The 19,256-nt window shown below is 40.7% G+C and overlaps 1 protein-coding gene across 1 annotated transcript in view; it reads right to left on the bottom strand.

Moving 5' to 3' along the window:
- Positions 1-19,256, bottom strand: part of LOC138638312 (uncharacterized) — a 129,534-nt gene that overhangs the window by 96,212 nt on the left and 14,066 nt on the right. The window contains exons 3-8 of the mRNA XM_069727531.1: positions 16,373-16,506; positions 10,015-10,068; positions 5,712-5,819; positions 2,984-3,289; positions 1,731-1,852; positions 954-990 (exon numbers count right to left, since the gene is read on the bottom strand). Coding sequence (XP_069583632.1) covers positions 954-990; positions 1,731-1,852; positions 2,984-3,289; positions 5,712-5,819; positions 10,015-10,068; positions 16,373-16,400 — 655 coding nt within the window. The 5' untranslated portion in view covers positions 16,401-16,506. The remainder of the gene's footprint in view (positions 1-953; positions 991-1,730; positions 1,853-2,983; positions 3,290-5,711; positions 5,820-10,014; positions 10,069-16,372; positions 16,507-19,256) is intronic.

The following is a 19,256-nucleotide window of genomic DNA, read 5'->3' as shown; positions in this document are numbered from 1 at the left end:
TTTTGATTCACCCTTTCCTTACCCGCTGGCTGCACGCTGGCTGCAATATTGGATTGAAGTTCATTCTCTGTCCTCCGTAGTACACGCCTGCGCAAGGCAAGATTACCTTGTGCAGGCATGTACTACGGAGGACAGAGAATGAACTTCAATCCAATATTGCAGCCAGCGTGCAGCCAGCGGGTAAGGAAAGGGTGAATCAAAAACCCTTAAACCCCGCCTCCATGGCTGAAGATTGTTCCCTCCAAATTCAGGTGACAGAGTCCCTTTAATTCTTTACGTTCTTCTTTCTCTAGTTCAGACTTGCCTTCTGGAGGGAATTGAGAATAAATAACTGAGAATATCATATAAAAACGCTTTAACATATTTCCATCAATAAAAAGGAACATAAAGCAGGCAGAGAAAAAAACAAGTTAGCGGTTTTGAGCTTTTTTTTTAAAGTAAAAAAAGCATTTTTTACACAATTCCCAATGCCATTTCTAGCCTTTTGTTGTGTCCAAGAGCCAAGTTACAGAGCTTGATTACAATGCAGTTTCATGTACCGTTAAGTATTCAGAAACCACAGAATACTGAATGGAACTTTAATAATTGGAAGACAATGAGTTATATAATAAAATTGGGGGACCTTTGGCAGCCTAAATCAAGACTTAAAGTCTTCACTTCGACATTCCTTAAGATCACACTAACGCATCAATCCCAATGCCCCTTTGCAGCTCTGATATACTGAAACCAGAGCATTGACAACTGATCAATAGGAACGTAGCTTTGTGGGGTGCTGGTTTTTTAGTTTCATCCAGGCATTTGCCCTCCTTTGGGTTGCTACAATTTTACTGTATATAAATAATTTTTTTTGTTCTTTATTTTTTGGGTGGGGGGCAGGAAATTCAAACAATTATCAGCTATCTCATCGGTCTCTTATTTGATCAATTGACAATGGTGGGAAATATGTATCCTACCTGGGTCACTTCTTGCTTCTTCTACTGGAATTTCCCTCTAGGAAGAGAGTAAAAAAAATCTATAAGATAGCTGAAAACATAAGAAAATATTTTTCAATACTTAATTCTAGCTATGACATTTTTGGGAATTTGCTTACTTTAAGGCAAGTGATGATTGAACCTTCTGAAGAGATAGAAATTAGCACTACCTAGTCTGCCATCCACTTCTGTACTTGGCTGGACCAAAGCCAAGACCATACTTCCCCCACCGGTACTCGAATGCCAGCATACCAGGCACCTGTTAGGATTACTAGTCCCCCACAACACCATGGTATCACAAGTGGAAGGGCCCAAGGAATCTCAAAAGGACCCCAGGATGTTCACATTTGAGTGCCAGTCGCGTAACTTCACACCGCCTTAGTCCACCTTCATACTAAAGTTGGTGCCACAATGCAAATCTATTTAGTCATCAAGATGTAGAGGCCATTTTTAGTTTATCAGATAATCTCCCCAGTAACTGATTACTATGGGAATATGAAGGGGAAGACCCTAAATCTCGTAGTGACCGGGTGTGATCACTGGAATTCCATTGGTTAGAATGTTTCCTGATTATTTTTTATGTTTCAGGAAACCTCAACTGATTCATAAAAAGTAAATTAGCATAAGGAGGGGTTAAGAGGAAGGGTAAAGACGCATGAGTCTGCACTGGAGCTGTATACACAAGACAACGATACGTTTTGAGCACTGGAAAAAGAGCAAAAATAAAGCTAAATTGAAATGAAATTACCGTATACGTACGGAATTTGCAGGACACCTCTTCTTCCTCCACAGCATGAAGGCTACTCCAGCTGCTATTACCACCAGCCATACAATCACTGGTACAATCACTGCCACGCGATTGTTTCGGTGAGAATCTCCTTCTAGAAGAACAAATTCAACTCAATCAGACAGGAATAGAACATTTCTTCAAGAAGAAGAACAAGAACCAAACCTTCATTTTTTGTTCATCTTTTTCTAGCACACCATACTTGTGGCACTTCCATTTTTTTCTCCTTATGCACCTCCTTGATTGAGGCATGCCTGCTGTTCAGTGTACAGCCCAAAACTACATTTCCCACAATGCAGTTTGTGTTCTTCATGTTGTTAGACCCTGCCCCCCAACTTCATGGTTGACTAAATGCACCCACCAATGAGAGTATGGTACAGGTAATAGCAGAAAACTGTGCATGCGCATTTTAGAACTGGACCACACACATAATGTCAGTGCTGAAGAGCCACATATTTTGAGAGTTGACCATCTAAAAAACTTCCCGTTAACAATATACACCATCTGATAACCGAAGGCCACAACGGGGTCACGTGACTGTTTGCGGAAACATCAATTAAATTATTTTACACTTGTTTATAAAGATAGTCTAGGAAAACCCACAGGAAACTAAGCAAAAGATGTGACTAGATGAGATGCTCAAAAGTTGGTCTGCTTTCCACAATTTCATTATGGTTCAAGAAAAGGACCAGAAACAGAAATCTGTTTCAGTTCTTTTTCCATCATCATCAGCTTTGGGCAGTTTATAAAAGGGGATTTGTCACTTGCCATATTTACTGATATGGTGTAAATGCCACTGTTCTCCTGAATTCGGGGTTGTTTTCTTCTGTTCCTGCTCTTCTCTGTTTCTGAGATATTGGTGTTTATTCCTTGTATACAAATCTAGTCTTTTTTTAGCAAAGTGGGGGAGGTCCTTAACTCTTTTTTGTGGATGCCTTCTTAATGACCACACCCAGTTGTCTAAAACACTAGATTTTCATAGAGGGAAGAAGGGGCCATATCTCAGTAATGGACATAGTCTTGGCAAGTGACAAGACTTTTGCTGTGTACTTATAACCTCACATACCTAACCAGATCCTACAGAAAGTCTTGAACAGATCTGTCCACAGATGGACACTACAACTAAGCCGAATCTTGTTCTAAGATTCCTTTGGAGACATTTATCTATTCAGAAGCAATTGGCAATAGCAAGAGACATATGCAATCTGATCAACGTATAACTTACCAGAAATGTTTAAGACAAAAACAATTTCGTCCTTCTTTAGGTCTTTCATCAGTATGTCAGCTTTGTATTCTCCTTGGTCTTCCATTTCAAATTTATATATAATTAGTGATCCATCACTGGAAATTCCCAGTCTGCCATCATAGCTACTGTCTCTGACGGTAACACCTTCCGATGGCTGGGTCGTAGCAAAATTGATCCCATTTTTGATCCACTGGATGTCTTGTATTTCACTTTCTCCAATGGCGTCCACTACTAGGATAACCTGTGTACCTCTTAAAGCCGATATAGTCTTTTTGAGCAACTTACCTGACAAATTAAAAAGTATAAATGAATTATCTAAGGTCTGATAGTATATGCTGGCCCTCTTGGCTTAGTACATGATCCAAATTGTTTAAAACTGTACTAGGACATTGATGTAAATCTTTGGGCCCACACTATACCTCGGGAAATCTCCTATTTCATACATACAAATCAACTCTATCCCAGAAGGAGAAAAAATCTCAATAGCAAAGCCTACTGAGAGTAGTTATTAAAGAGAGTATTCTTTCCTCTTGGAAAAGAGCTCATTTACATTTTTCTTTCCCATAGATCATTGCTCGTCTACTTAGGCAGAACCTGTCCTAACTCTCATTCCTCCAGAACCTTTGTATTTCTTCAAGACCAAAGACTATTAAAGGGTTGTCAAATTTGGGACATTGACAGATAGATAGAAACCCACCTCATGAGAGGGGGCATAAAAGTGCTGCTCTCTCCATTCATGTGAATAGTAGCTCTGAAAGAGATAAGCACACTTGCTCAGCAGTTTTTGGGCATCCTATAAAGATAAATGGAGAGAGATACGCCAGTGAGGCCACCTCTACTTTCCTGACGGTGCTTATCGAGGCTCAATTCTCTAGACAGAAGCTGGTCCAAGTGATGGAACCCACAGTTGTGGGATATTTATAGCACAATCCTATGATATGTTTAGAACTAATGCTTCATTATTTTTTTTTCTTATTTCACAGTCTCCTCCATAGACAGGAGCATTCAGATCTGTTGAGCGCTCTTGTGTTCTTTATGAGAAAGCCACTGTCAGACTCCTATGGCAGCAGCTTATCTCACTAAGAACAAATGATTGGCACTCTGAAATCGCACTTATCTTCCTGAGACATTATCTGAAAATAGTTGGTATGTCCCCATGTGTATTAGATTGTTAGCTAAAGGTACCGTCACACCTAACGATATTGTTAACGATATCGTTGCTTTTTGTGACGTAGCAACGATATCGTTAACGAAATCATTATGCGTGACAGCGACCAACGATCAGGCCACTGCTGGGAGATCGTTGGTCGCTGGGGAATGATCAGGACTTTATTTAGTCGCTGGATCACCCGTTGACATCACTGAATCGGCGTGTGTCACGCCGATTCAGCGATGTCTTCACTGGTAACCAGGGTAAACATTGGGTTACTAAGCGCAGGGCCGTGCTTAGTAAGCCGATGTTTACCCTGGTTACCATTGTAAAAGTAAAAAAAAAAAACACTACATACTTACATTCCTGTCACGTCCTTCAGCGTCAGCTTCCATGCGTCCCCCAGTGTCAGTGCCGGCCGGCCGTAAAGCAGAGCACAGCGGTGACGTCACCGCTCTGCTTTCCGGCCAGCGCTTACACAGTGCAGGGAAGCTGAGGCCGGGGGACGCGACAGGAATGTAAGTATGTAGTGTTTTTTTTTTACTTTTACAATGGTAACCAGGGTAAGCATCGGGTTACTAAGCGCGGCCCTGCGCTTAGTAACCCGATGTTTACCCTGGTTACCCGGGGACTTCGGCATCGTTGGTCGCTGGAGAGCTGTCTGTGTGACAGCTCTCCAGCGACCACACAACGACGAAACAGCGACGCTGCAGCGATCGGCATCGTTGCCTATATCGCTGCAGCGTCGCTTAATGTGACGGTACCTTAAGACTGACAAATGTGTATCATGGCCCTAAAGTCCCTTTTATACACTAGATAAAAGTCTTTTGAAGGTGACAATTTCCCTTTTCCAGGTGACTAACTGATGAAGCTGTCCACAATCATTGATGTTGGGAAAATAAAGATTGAGTAGGTACATTTTTTTAAACCAATCCTTTTGGTATGCAAGTAGATAAGCTCCTGCCAAATGAGTTTCGTATATGATATATATTTTTTAACAACCTGAAGAAGACTCCGGGATGTTGGATTCGAAACACGTTGTTTTATCCTGTAACTCCTAAATAAATTATTACATTTGACATCCACGAGAATCTTGTGATGGAAGCGCCGACACCTATCTTGGTGTTTTTCTGTCTCTTAACTGCCTTCACCACGGTTGTCTGAAGCCTTCTGTGAGCCCAGCTAGTCGAGCTGCAGTCTGCCTCCTTGGGATTCCTGTGGGATCCTGTTTATGCCTCATTTCACCTTTTTCTGGGGAGTGCAACTATTATAATGTGCAATCTAGAAACAGCTTTTACTACACTTAGATCATGCGTGGCGCCTGTTCCTCTTATTTTTCCTTTATCTTTTAGGGTCATTTGGATTTATAAATGAGTTTGGCGCTGGCTTAGAATGTTCTTGCCCTAAAGAACATGAGAATGCTCAGCTGATCTGAGCTTTTACAAGCATAGGCAAGTCAGAAGTGATAGCTGTCGGCTGGACAAGTATTGGGCTAATTATTATCTAAAAATTTACTTTAGTCAAAACATAGTGTACTATAATAAGGATACTACTTACCTTTTTCCCAAGTAGATGCCGCTACCTGGGCTTCTTTGAAAATGTGATCATTTTGTAGATTTTCTGTACCCTTCAAAAGCGTTCCTTCTGTACTTCTAATACAAAGTACTAGACAAACACATAACACATTAGTGTATCCTTTCTATTCTTCAACAATACATAATCAATAAAAATCTTCAAATCGCTTGTGGCAAAAAAGAGATTGAGATTGGGAGTTAAAATACACAAATCGACTAAAATGACCAGAAATGTTCATGCCTAAAGAGGTAAAAATGGACTAGTAATAGGAGCCTCTACAAAGAACACCTGTTAGGACTATGCTGGAAGTCATAGATGGAGATGAGCCACTATTAAGAACCCACATTAAGACAATTCTCATGGCCAAACCATGAGTTGGGATAGCCAAGGAGTCAAAGGTCCAAAGCCAGGTGAGAACATCATAAAGAGAGAGAAGAGATGAAAGCGTAGTCAGGTAATCGTCCAAGGTCAAAATACCAAGAGCATAGCTGATCAGAGCAAAGGGGTTAAACTGACAGATGGTCAGAACGAGGTCCAAAGTCAGGCAATGAAAGATAATCAAACAAAACACTAGGCACATAGAAAACCAAACACATTTAGCTGAAGCTACTGTATGTCTGGCAGAGGTCTGAAACTAACAGCCTAGTTAAGTAGCAAGGCAATCACCTGGGACAATGAAGACCTGGAAACAACCCAACACCTCAGATTCTCAGATTGAATAGCCAAGCTGTCAATCAATATACTGACAGCTCAGCACTCCCCTGTACCAGAGCGGTCACTGAGCTGTCAACCAAAGTACTGACAGCTTCAGCACGCCCCTGTAAGATTAACTGCCTGAGGACGAGTTGGGCAATTCCTGAGAAATTGTCCAGAGAGCCCACAGTACAAACAGAGTCTAAGCTCTTGTCTACATTTTTTCTCCACCACACGAAGACTTGCAACTCTATTCTCCAATGGCTCCCCTTCCTATAAATGGATCTGCTCCAGGGAAGTATAACAGACAGCCTGCAGTTCACCATGTCTCTCATGAATTATAGGTCCATTCATATGACCTGGGTCATGGCCTCCACCAGAGAACTAGGAGCATTATGAAGGACCACAGCATCCTTATGGGTTTCAGAAAGGCCTTTGTGGACCTGGCACCTGAGAGCTGCATTGTTCCAAAGAACTTCAGTGGACCACTGCTGGAACTCAGTGCAGTAGCCTTCAGCTGTATGACCCCCCTGAATCAGGTTCATGATCTTAGCCTCAATGACCTGAATTCTGTTGGGTTTGTCATAGATCAGGTGTCCACAGAAAACCGTTCTGGGACTTGTGGAGACATGGAAAATGCCCAGGTCTGAGGACCCCCTCTCAGTAGGGACATAATTATTCCCACGCTCTGAAACTCATCCCCTAATGACCAGGGAGGCAGGGTAAAAAATAACCTGCAGCACTTCCTGAACAACCTACACTGGTCTTTCTCTCCAGAAAATTTATCAGGGAGGGCCATTTCAGGTCTGGGAGATCCCGACTGTACATCACATCCTGATACTGACATCACATCCATTGCCAGCAGTGGAAAGCTATAGGAAGCATTCATAAAATTAATTATCTGTCCTTGCAACTTATATTGTGATAATTCCAGATTCTGTCATTCCATAGCCAGATTCTGAGTCACCTGCATCAAATTCACCACCTGGTCACAAAGCCTGTGAACAGGAATTAAACTGGCAAAAAAGAAAAACGTATGGGACAGATGTAATGTGACACTAAGTCACTTCTCATGGACAAACTGTGACTCGAGAAAGTCAAAGAGTCCGAGATCAAAAGCCAGGAGGGCACGTCATAAACAGAAAGAAGAGACAAAAGCATAGTCAGGTAACATTTCAAGGTAAAAATACCAGGAGGACAGCGGATCAGAGCAAAGGGATTAAACAGACATATGGTCAGAACAAGTTCCCAGGGCAGGTAAGAAAAGATCATCAAGCAAAAAACTAGTGAAATAGAAAACCAAACACACTTAGCTGACGCTGCATCTGGCAGAGGTCTGGGACTAACACCCTAGTTAAGTAGCAGGGCAATCACCTGAGACAATGAACACCTGGAAACAGCCCAGCACCTCCAGTCTCAGATTGTATATCTAAGCTGACAGCTCAGCACACCCCTGCACCAGACTAGATACTGAACGCCCCTGTACTAGATTGGACGGTTGAGCTATCAGTAACTGCATCCCAGACACACTGAAGGGTGGAATCGTGACAACAATTCTGGATGTCATAGACGATTATGACCTCCTCAATGCCTCCAAAAGATGAGCCATTAGAAAGGACCCCAATTAAGACAATGCTGGAAGTCATAGGTGGACATGACCTCCTCAATGCCTCCAGAACATCAGTCACTACAAAGCTCCCCCATTAAGACAATGCTGGAAATGATAGATAGAGATGACCTTCTCAATGCCTCCAGAATAGGAAAAAGTACTAATGAACTCCATTTAGGACAATGATGGAAGTCATAGATGGAGATGACCTTTTTGTTGCTCCCAGAAAAAGCCTCTACAGAAAAACCCCATGTGGAGACATGAGGGTCAGTGAGTTGGCCTGGCTATCTTTAGTCTGCATGGGATGGGACTTATCCTACTGAACAACCATATTCCTTCACTATGAGAAAAACACTACTCAGACAACACAGGGTGAAGGCACCACACTCCGTTAAGTAACTCAATTGAGTTACCAACAGTTATCAGCATAGATTACATTCCCATTAAGGACACAAGATTGTCACTTGCACTAAGTCTCATGTTTCCGCCGACTAGACAAGGATTAGAACCTTCACAACTTTGAGGCATCCAGGGCCAACTACCCCCACCAGCAGCATCCTGCTTTTAGTGGGCAACCACCAGGTTTGTGGCCAGGTGCCCAGATTGTCCCAACCTGGGTTATCCAAATGAAATTGTGGGTTCAGTGTTGGGTAGTGGATCAGTTCTGCAATCCACAAGCTGGAACTATGGACCCTAGCCTGAAGTCCTGTACAATCACACTGGTGACATGAGCAGACTTGTTTTTACATCACTCAGCAGTACCCATTTCAGAGCATTGGGTCCCACAGGATTGGTGAGAAATAATCATTGCTGTTCCCTCATTGTTCGTGCCATGACTGTATAAGCACACTGAAACGGGTTACGTACAAACCAGGAAGTGAAACTGACCATGCAGCAAGAGGACACTGGATCGAGTCCCGAAACCGTGGCATGACAGTTCACTAATTCAATTAGACTTCATAAATGTCCTCCACGTAACGCAGACTAGTACACCACAGGGGGCTGATGCAATCTGTAATCAGCAGGCATTCCACAAATGAACATACCAAAAGGGTCACCAGACAGTCTCATATGTCTCACACTACAAAGAATCACAATGAGGATAAAGCTGGAAGTGATAGATGGAGATGACCTCCTCAATGCCACAAGAAGAGGAGCCACTACAAGAAGCCTTGATGTCATAGATGGAGATGGCCTCCTCAACGCCCAAAGAATAGGAGCCACTGCAAGAAGCCTTGATGTCATTGATGTAGATGACCTCTTCAATGCCCTCAGAAGGAGCCACTTCAACGAGCACCCTGGTGATCAACTCACACAAAACTTTAATGCAAAGAGTTTTTGCACAGATTGGACAACACCTTTAAGGATAACATAAGACTCATTTACATGGGCAAATGTTTGCCTCCTATGAACACCAAATGACTAAGAAATCGATTGGTGGCCAATGCCATCTGTATGGGGAGTGAACAAACCTCAATCCTTTCCTTCCACTGCTAACTTTCATTATTCCACTTTTGCTTTTTCCTATCTTTTTTCTAAGAACCATAACATTTTATTGTTTTTTCTATTGATATACCCATATGTGGAATTGTTTTTTGCTACATTAGTTTTGAATTATGCCATCTACTTTACTATAAGATGTACTGAAAAACTGGAAAAAACTCAGGTGATATAGTGAAAAAAAAAGCAATTGTTTATTTTGGACTTGTTTTTATGACTTTCATTGTGATCTAAATCAGGGGATATTTTAGAGGTTAAAAGAAATTCATAAGTGAAAAGTTTCTTTTAAGTCGAAATTTACTGAAAATTTAACCTGAGTCATTTAAAAAATCCCATCCACTGGGTTTGTAATGCAGAACATCCAAAATGCTGCTATTTCTGATCGTGGATTCGTGGGTATGTGGCCTTAAGGTTTCCGAACTGAACTGAGAATTGCGAAATTAGTAAACTTATGTTATTTAAACCTTAGGATAATCAACTTACATATTATGATGCACATCGAGCAACAAGTATCTTTCATCTTCTTTTTTCTTATATCTACAAATTCAAAGGAGAAAGATAAAAATATTTTGATAAAGGTTGAAAAATTGTCCAGGTTAGCGACAAACCCAGCAAAAAAAAATTAGAAAGTACTAATGCTGGGAGAAGTATAGAAATTTGCTTCCTTTAAAGGGAATCTTTAAATTAAATTATATTATTAATTAAATTATCAAATTATTGCTATGTAATCTGAGAGCAGCATGATATAGAGACAGAGACCCTGATTCCAGGAATGAATCACTTACTTTAAAATCCACAAAAAGAGGAAAATTCCTCCAATATTCAAGAAAAAACAAAAACAGGCAGAGATTCTTACCTGTCTAACTGGGCCTCAATACAAATGTACTAACAAGGTGCAGCAGACCCAAGTAAAATGGTAACTGCACAGGTGCAAAAATACCAAATGAACCAGTCTTCAATGAGGGATTGGCCGGGTGGCACCTGTGCAAAAAAATATAATCTGTATGTGGTAATGTTCACACAAGGAATGAAGAGCATCTGGTTCTCAGCCTATTAATAGTGCCCTATGGTGGGCTGCCCAGTGCTAACTATAATGCATCCTATGTGAACAGAGGCCACAGTTTACAGAACCATCTGGGCCCAACTGCACCCCGAAAAAAAATAAAGTGCACAAAAACATATCAACATATGTAATGTATTGGTTGATATTCTTGCCATAATACGTAAGATGGCAACCCGCGTCAAGGGTCCTTACACTTGCCAGTCCTACTCTAACATACAAAACACAAAAAGAGGAAAAAATCCTCCAATATTCAAGAAAAAACTAAAACAGGCAGAGATGCTTACCTGTCTAACTAGGCCTCAATACAATTGCACTAACAGGGTGCAGCAGACCCAAGTAAAATGACAACTGCACAGGGGCAAGAATACCAAATGAGACAGCCAGCCTTCAATCAGGGATTGGCCGTGTGGCACACCAGTGCAAAAAAATATAATCTGTATGTGGCAATGTTCACACACGGAATGCAAAGCATTTGGTTATCAGCCTATTAATGATGCCCTATGGTGGGCTGCCCAGTGCTAAGTATAATGCATCCTGTGTGAACAGTGGCCACAGTTTACAGAACAATTTGGGCCCAACTGCACCCCCAAAAAAATATAAAGTGCACAAAAACATATCAATATATGTAATGTATTGGTTGATATTCTGGCCATAATACGTAAGCTGGCAACCCGCGTCAAGGGTCCTTACACTTGCCACTCCTACTCTAACATAAAAACCACAAACCACACGGCCAATCCCTGATTGAAGGCTGTCTGTCTCATTTGGTATTATTGCACCTGTGCAGTTGCCATTTTACTTGGGTCCACTGCACCCTGTTAGTGCATTTGTATCGAGGCCCAGTTAGACAAGTAAGCATCTCTGCCTGTTTTTTTTTTTTCTTGAATATTGGAGGAATTTTTCCTCTTTTTGTGGTTTCTATGTTAGAGTAGGACTGGCAAGTGTAAGGACCCATGTTTTATTCTTTTTGGAGCCTGAGGCCGGCCTCACACTAGCGTGTTTTATGAGAGGTGCTGAAAATACAGATCGCATACGGTACAATGCTTCTCTATGCCCCAGCTCTTATCAGCCATATATTACGCATCTGTAATATACAGTATGTTACGGGCGTAGAAAATCGCAGCATGCTGCGTTTGTCACCGTATTGCGCAAAAAATACGCCAATGAAAGTCTATGGGGGCCAGAAAAATATGGATTACACACGGACCAACAGTGTGACTTGCGAGAAATACGCAGCTGTGTTCTATGGAAAAGCCAGCAATTCAGTGCGGTGTACAGTAAAATCACACTGACAGGTTAGAATACAATAGCTAAGATAAATGTCTACACATAGTATAGGGGTATATATATATATATATATATATATATATATATATGTCAGTGAGACACATATATGTATATATATTAAGATTTCAAACAGCGCTAGATAGCTTAACAGCCGGTAATTCAATTGCCGGCTTTTGCTATCTTCTTTCCAAACCCGACTTGATATGAGACATGGTTTACATACAGTAAACCATCTCATATCCCTTTTTTTTCATATTCCACACTACTAATGTTAGTAGTGCGTATGTGCAAAATTTGGGCGCTCTAGCTATTAATTTAAAGGGTTAAATCGCGGAAAAAATTGGCGTGGACTCCCGTGCAATTTTCTCCGCCAGAATGGTAAAGCCAGTGACTGAGGGCAGATATTAATAGCCTGGAGAGGGTCCATGGTTTCCCCCCCCCCCGGCTAAAAACATCTGCCCCCAGCCACTCCAGAAAAGGCACATCTGGAAGATGCGCCTATTCTGGCCTTTAGCCACTCTCTTCCCATTCCCGTGTAGCAGTGGGATATAGGGTAATGAAGGGTTAATGTCACCTTGCTATTGTAAGGTGACATTAAGCCAGGTTAATAATGGAAAGGCGTCAATTATGACACCTATCCATTATTAATCCAATAGTATGAAATGGTTAAAAAACACACACACATTATTACAAAGTCTTTTAATGAAATAAATACACAGGTTGTTGTAATATTTTATTATACTGGTAATCCACCTGAAGACCCTCGTTCTGTAAAAAAGGTAAAATAAAATAAAAAAACAACAATATCCCATACCTTCCATCGTTCTGTCACGTTCAACTATGTAAATCTATCTGAAGGGGATAACTAATTTTACAAGCAGAAGCTCTGCTAATGCAGCTGCGCTCCTGCCTGTAAACCCCCGGGGAATGAATGGAATGTAGGTCAATGACCTGCAGTTACCTTCAGTCGCGGTGATGCGCCCTCTGCTGGATGTCCTCATATAAATTCGAGCCTGGGAACTTTTCCGAATATTTTCCCATGCTCGAGTTCATATGAGGGGGTTTACAGGCGACGGAAGGTATGGGATATTGTTGTTTTTTTATTTTACCTTTTTTACAGAACGAGGGTCTTCAGGTGGATTACCAGTATAATAAAATATTACAACAACCTGTGTATTTATTTCATTAAAAGACTTTATAATAATGTGTGTGTGTGTGTGTTTTTTATTCATTTCATACTATTGGATTAATAATGGATAGGTGTCATAATTGACGCCTCTCCATTATTAACCTGGCTTAATGTCACCTTACAATAGTAAGGTGACATTAACCCTTCATTACCCCATATCCCACCACTACACGGGAATGGGAAGAGAGTGGCCAAGTGCCAGAATAGGCGCATCTTCCAGATGTGCCTTTTCTGGGGTGGCTGGGGGCAGGTGTTTTTAGCCGGGGGGGGCAATAACCATGGACCCTCTCCAGGCTATTAATATCTGCCCTCAGTCACTGGCTTTACCATTCTGGCGGAGAAAATTGCACAGGAGCCCACGCCAATTTTTTCCGCGATTTAACCCTTTAAATTAATAGCTAGAGCACCCAAATTTTGCACATACACACTACTAACATTAGTAGTGTGGAATATGCAAAAAAAGGGATATGAGATGGTTTACTGTATGTAAACCATGTCTCATATCATGTCAAGTTTGTGATGGAGATAGCAAAAGCCAGCAATTGAATTACCGGCTTTTAAGCTATCTGGCGCTGTATGATACAGTTAGGGCCAGAAATATTTGGACAGTGACACAAGTTTTGTTATTTTAGCTGTTTACAAAAACATGTTCAGAAATACAATTATATATATAATATGGGCTGAAAGTGCACACTCCCAGCTGCAATATGATAGTTTCCACATCCAAATCGGAGAAAGGGTTTAGGAATCATAGCTCTGTAATGCATAGCGTCCTCTTTTTCAAGGGACCAAAAGTAATTGGACAATGGACTCTAAGGGCTGCAATTAACTCTGAAGGCGTCTCCCTCGTTAACCTGTAATCAATGAAGTAGTTAAAAGGTCAGGGGTGGATTCCAGGTGTGTGGTTTTTCATTTGGAAGCTGTTGCTGTGAGCAGACAACATGCGGTCAACTCTCAATTGAGGTGAAGCAGAACATCCTGAGGCTGAAAAAAAAGAAAAAATCCATCAGAGAGATAGCAGACATGCTTGGAGTAGCAAAATCAACAGTTGGGTACATTCTGAGAAAAAAGGAATTGACTGGTGAGCTTGGGAACTCAAAAAGGCCTGGGCGTCCACGGATGACAACAGTGGTGGATGATCGCCGCATACTTAATTTGGTGAAGAAGAACCCGTTCACAACATCAACTGAAGTCCAGAACACTCTCAGTGAAGTAGGTGTATCTGTCTCTAAGTCAACAGTAAAGAGAAGACTCCATGACAGTAAATACAAAGGGTTCACATCTAGATGCAAACCATTCATCAATACCAAAAATAGACAGGCCAGAGTTAAATTTGCAGAAAAACACCTCAAGAAGCCAGCTCAGTTCTGGAAAAGTATTCTATGGACAGATGAGACAAAGATCAACCTGTACCAGAATGATGGGAAGAAAAAAGTTTGGAGAAGAAAGGGAACGGCACATGATCCAAGGCACACCACATCCTCTGTAAAACATGGTGGAGGCAACGTGATGGCATGGGCATGCATGGCTTTCAATGGCACTGGGTCACTTGTGTTTATTGATGACATAAGAGCAGACAAGAGTAGCCGGATGAATTCTGAAGTGTACCGGGATATACTTTCAGTCCAGATTCAGCCAAATGCTGCAAAGTTGATTGGATGGCGCTTCATAGTACAGATGGACAATGACCCCAAGCATACAGCCAAAGCTACCCAGGAGTTCATGAGTGCCAAAAAGTGGAACATTCTGCAATGGCCAAGTCAATCTCCAGATCTAAACCCAATTGAGCATGCATTTCACTTGCTCAAATCCAGACTTAAGACGGAAAGACCCACAAACAAACAAGACCTGAAGGCTTTGCCTGGCAAAGCATTAAGAAGGAGGAAACCCAGCTTTTGGTGATGTCCATGGGTTCCAGACTTAAGGCAGTGATTGCCTCCAAAGGATTTGCAACAAAATATTGAAAATAAAAATATTTTGTTTGGGTTACGTTTATTTGTCCAATTACTTTTGACCTCCTAAAATGTGGAGTGTTTGTAAAGAAATGTGTACAATTCAAACATTTTCTATCAGATATTTTTGTTCAACCCTTCAAATTAAACGTTACAATCTGCACTTGAATTCTGTTGTAGAGGTTTCATTTCAAATCCAATGTGGTGGCATGCAGAGCCCAACTCGCGAAAATTGTGTCACTGTCCAAATATTTCTGGCCCTAACTGTATATTAATATATATATACATATATATATATATATGGCTCACTGACATATATATATATATATAGAGAGAGAGAGAGAGTATATATGTTTTTACGATTTTTTGAGCACATGGATCCATTGTATGTCCGTATGTCGGGTTTGCAAGCCTGCGAGAAAATTGCGCAGTACGGATGCCATACTGATTACATACGGAGGATGCCATGAGCAAAATACGCTGACACACCCTGCCTATGGATGAGATACGGACCACTATTTTGGGGACTTTTCTGCGTATTACGGCCGTAAATTACGGACCGTATTTTTATACGCTGAATGTGAGGCCGGCCTAAGAGAGAGTTAATCCATACAAAATGTAAAATGGATTAAATGTAACTGGATTTTCCAATAAAACTTTTTAAGTAGGAAAAAATACATTTTACTTTTATATTCTGAGTATATGGGATAAAAGTGAGATTGGTGGGTGTCTGACCACAGGAACCTTGACAATGTCTAAATAAGGGGACTGTGGTTTGGACACTGCTGCTTTGATTTTTTCATCCATGATCTATTTTTCTCATGAGACACATTACACTATTGAATCATTAAAGTCAATCTGTCAAGAGAGTAAAGGGGTCTCTGGATCCAGAACAATGTGACTTTGGCTGACGTCCATCTGAAAATATATGGAAAGTCTGCAAAAGCCAGGTTATTTTCTGCCATCTGTAGTGTCCGGAAGAAAAAAAAAAAGCACCATTTGTGATTTTTTTTTAATTCTCCTCCAAGGCATGCGATGTACTACATTCAGAATGAGACGTAGTAAGTTAGGGTTAATTGTCATTCTAATAAATTTCCCCTTTACTGTAAAATGCATTAAAGCAAACATCTCAATAATAAGAACAATCAACAATAAGAGCATATTCACGGGTGTGCACAAACCGAGTCATTACTGAGTGATCATGCAAACCACATCGAAAATGCAGAAATCTGAATGTAAAAAAATCCAATAACATAAAAATCAAAGCAAAGGCTACAAAAAGAGTCACAAGAAGGCAGGAAGATATAGAAAATACATAGAACTTATCAATATATAGTGGTAAATAATTACCTATCACAGCAAATCTCAGCCTCAGCATGGCACAAGGGCTGGCATTGTCTACTTTTACTTTCACTTTGGTCGACTCCCGGCCTTTCCAGGGACCAGCAGCAGACTGGAATTAATTATAGACTCTGGGCCGGATCCTGTAGATGTCGACATGTAATGGGTGGTAGTACAGTATATAATATATACATGTAATGTAACCAGGCATACACTAAAGAAGGGGACAGAATCATGGCATGGGATCCAATCTCTTTAGACACTCCTTTCCTACATTTTTCAGCAGGAAGTTCAAGGGTTTTCCATTGTGAATTAGGAATACAAGTAAACAGGAGCACAAGGAAAAACAGCCATATACAAACAAACTATACATACATAAACACAGGCATACTACATACGAAAGCACACACTACATACATAAACATACACATAAACACACTACGTAAACATAAACTACATGCATAAACATACACATACTATATACAGTGGGGAAAATAAGTATTTGATACACTGCCAATTTTGCCAGTATTCCCCCACCTACAAAGAATGGAGAAGTCTGTAATTTGTTTTGTAGGTACACTTCACCTGTGAGAGACAGAATCTAAAAATAAAACCCAGAAAGTCGCATTGTATGATCTTACGTAATTAATTTGCATTTTATTGCATGAAATAAGCATTTGATACAGTAGAGAAACATAACTTAATATTTGGTACAGAAACCTTTGTTTGCAGTTACAGAGGTCATACATTCCTGTAGTTCTTGACCAGGTTTGCACACACTGCAGCAGGGATTTTGGTCCACTCCTCCATACAGCTCTTCTCCAAATATTTCAAGTTTTGGGGCTGTCACTGGGCAACATTGAATTTCAGCTTCTTCGAAAGATTTTCTATTGGTTTCAGGTCTAGAGACTGGCTATGCCACTCCAGGACCATGAAATGTTTCCTATGGAGCCACTCCTTAGTTGCCCTGGCTGTGTGTGTTGAGTTATTGTCATGCTGGAAGACCCAGCCATGACCCATCTTCAATGCTCTTACTGAGGGAAGCAGGTTGTTGGCCAAAATCTTGGATACATGACCCCATCCATCATCATCCCTTCAATACCGTGCATTCGTCCTGTCTCATTTGCAGAAAATCACCCCCAAAGTATGATGTTCCTGTCCACCATGCTTCACAGTTGGGAAGGTGTTGTTGGGGTAGTACTCATCCTTCTTTTTCCTCCAAACACTGCAAGTAGAGTTGATACCAATAAGTGCTACTTTGGTTTTATCTGACCACATAACCTTGTCCCCTGCTCCCCCTGGATTGTCCAGATGGTCACTGACAAACTTGAAACGGGCCTGGACATGTGCTGGTGTGAGCAGGGGGACCTCACATGCCCTGCAAACATTTTTAATCCATGACAGCATAGTTTGTTGTTAATGGTAATGTTTGAGACTGTGTTCCAGCTCTCTTCAGGTCATTGACCAGGTCCTCCATGTAGAATTTCATACCTTGTCCAAGGCATTGCACTATTTAATGATTTTCAGCATCAGAGAGATCCTTTTTATTTCCCATATTGCTTGAAACCTGTGGCCTGCTTAATAATGTGGAACATCATTTCTATGTAGTTTTCCTTTTATTAGAATCACCTGGAAAACTAATTATCACATGTTTTTAAGATTGATTTTAGCAATCCACTGAGCCCTGAAAAACAAAACAATTAAATCTTTATGACACTTAACCCCTTTACCCCCAAGGGTGGTTTGCACGTTAATGATCGGGCAAATTTTTACAATTCTGACCACTGTCCCTTTATGAGGTTATAACTCTGGAACGCTTCAATGGATCCTGGTGATTCTGACATTGTTTTCTTGTGACATATTGTACTTCATGCTAGTGGTAACATTTCTTTGATATTACTTGCATTTATTTGTGAAAAAAATGGAAATTTGGCGAAAATTTTGAAAATTCTGCAATTTTCCAACTTTGAATTTTTATGCAATTAAATCACAGAGATATATCACAAAAAATACTTAATAAGTAACATTTCCCACATGTCTAATTTACAGCAGCACAATTTTGGAACCAAATTTTTTTTTTGTTAGGGAGTTATAAGGGTTAAAAGTTGAGCAGCAATTTCTCATTTTTACAACACCATTTTTTTTAGGGACCACATCTCATTTGAAGTCATTTTGAGGGGTCTATATGATAGAAAATAACCAAGTATGACACCATTCTAAAAACTGCACCCCTCAAGGTGCTCAAAACCACATTCAAGAAGTTTATTAACCCTTCAGGTGTTTTACAGGAATTTTTGGAATGTTTAAATAAAAATGAACCTTTAACTTTTTTTCACAAAAAATTTAATTCAGCTCCAATTTGTTTTATTTTACCCAGGGTAACAGGAGAAAATGGACCACAAAAGTTGTTGTACAATTTGTGCTGAGTACGTCGATACCCCATATGTGGGGGTAAACCACTGTTTGGGCGCATGACAGAGCTCACAAGCGAAGGAGCGCCATTTGACTTTTCAATGCATAATTGACTGGAATTGAGATGGGACACCATGTTGCGTTTGGAGAGCCCCTGATGTGCCTAAACATTGAAACCCCCCACAAGTGACACCATTTTGGAAAGTAGACCCCTTAAGAAACTTATCTAGATGTGTGGTGAGCACTTTGACCCATTAAGTGATTCACAGAAGTTTATAATGCAGAGCCGTAAAAATAAAAAATCATATTTTTTTCACAAAAATGACCTTTTCGCCCCCAATTTTTTATTTTCCCAAGAGTAAGAGAAAAAATTGGACCCCAAAATTTATGTACAATTTGTCCTGAGTACGCTGATACCCCATATGTGGGGATAAACCACTGTTTAGGCGCATGGGAGAGCTCGAAAGGGAAGGAGCGCCGT

The sequence above is a fragment of the Ranitomeya imitator genome, chromosome 1 (assembly GCF_032444005.1).
Source record: "Ranitomeya imitator isolate aRanImi1 chromosome 1, aRanImi1.pri, whole genome shotgun sequence".
NCBI lineage: Eukaryota > Metazoa > Chordata > Amphibia > Anura > Dendrobatidae > Ranitomeya > Ranitomeya imitator.
Note: the sequence above shows the minus strand (reverse complement) of the source record. Positions and strands in the feature narration are given on the sequence as shown.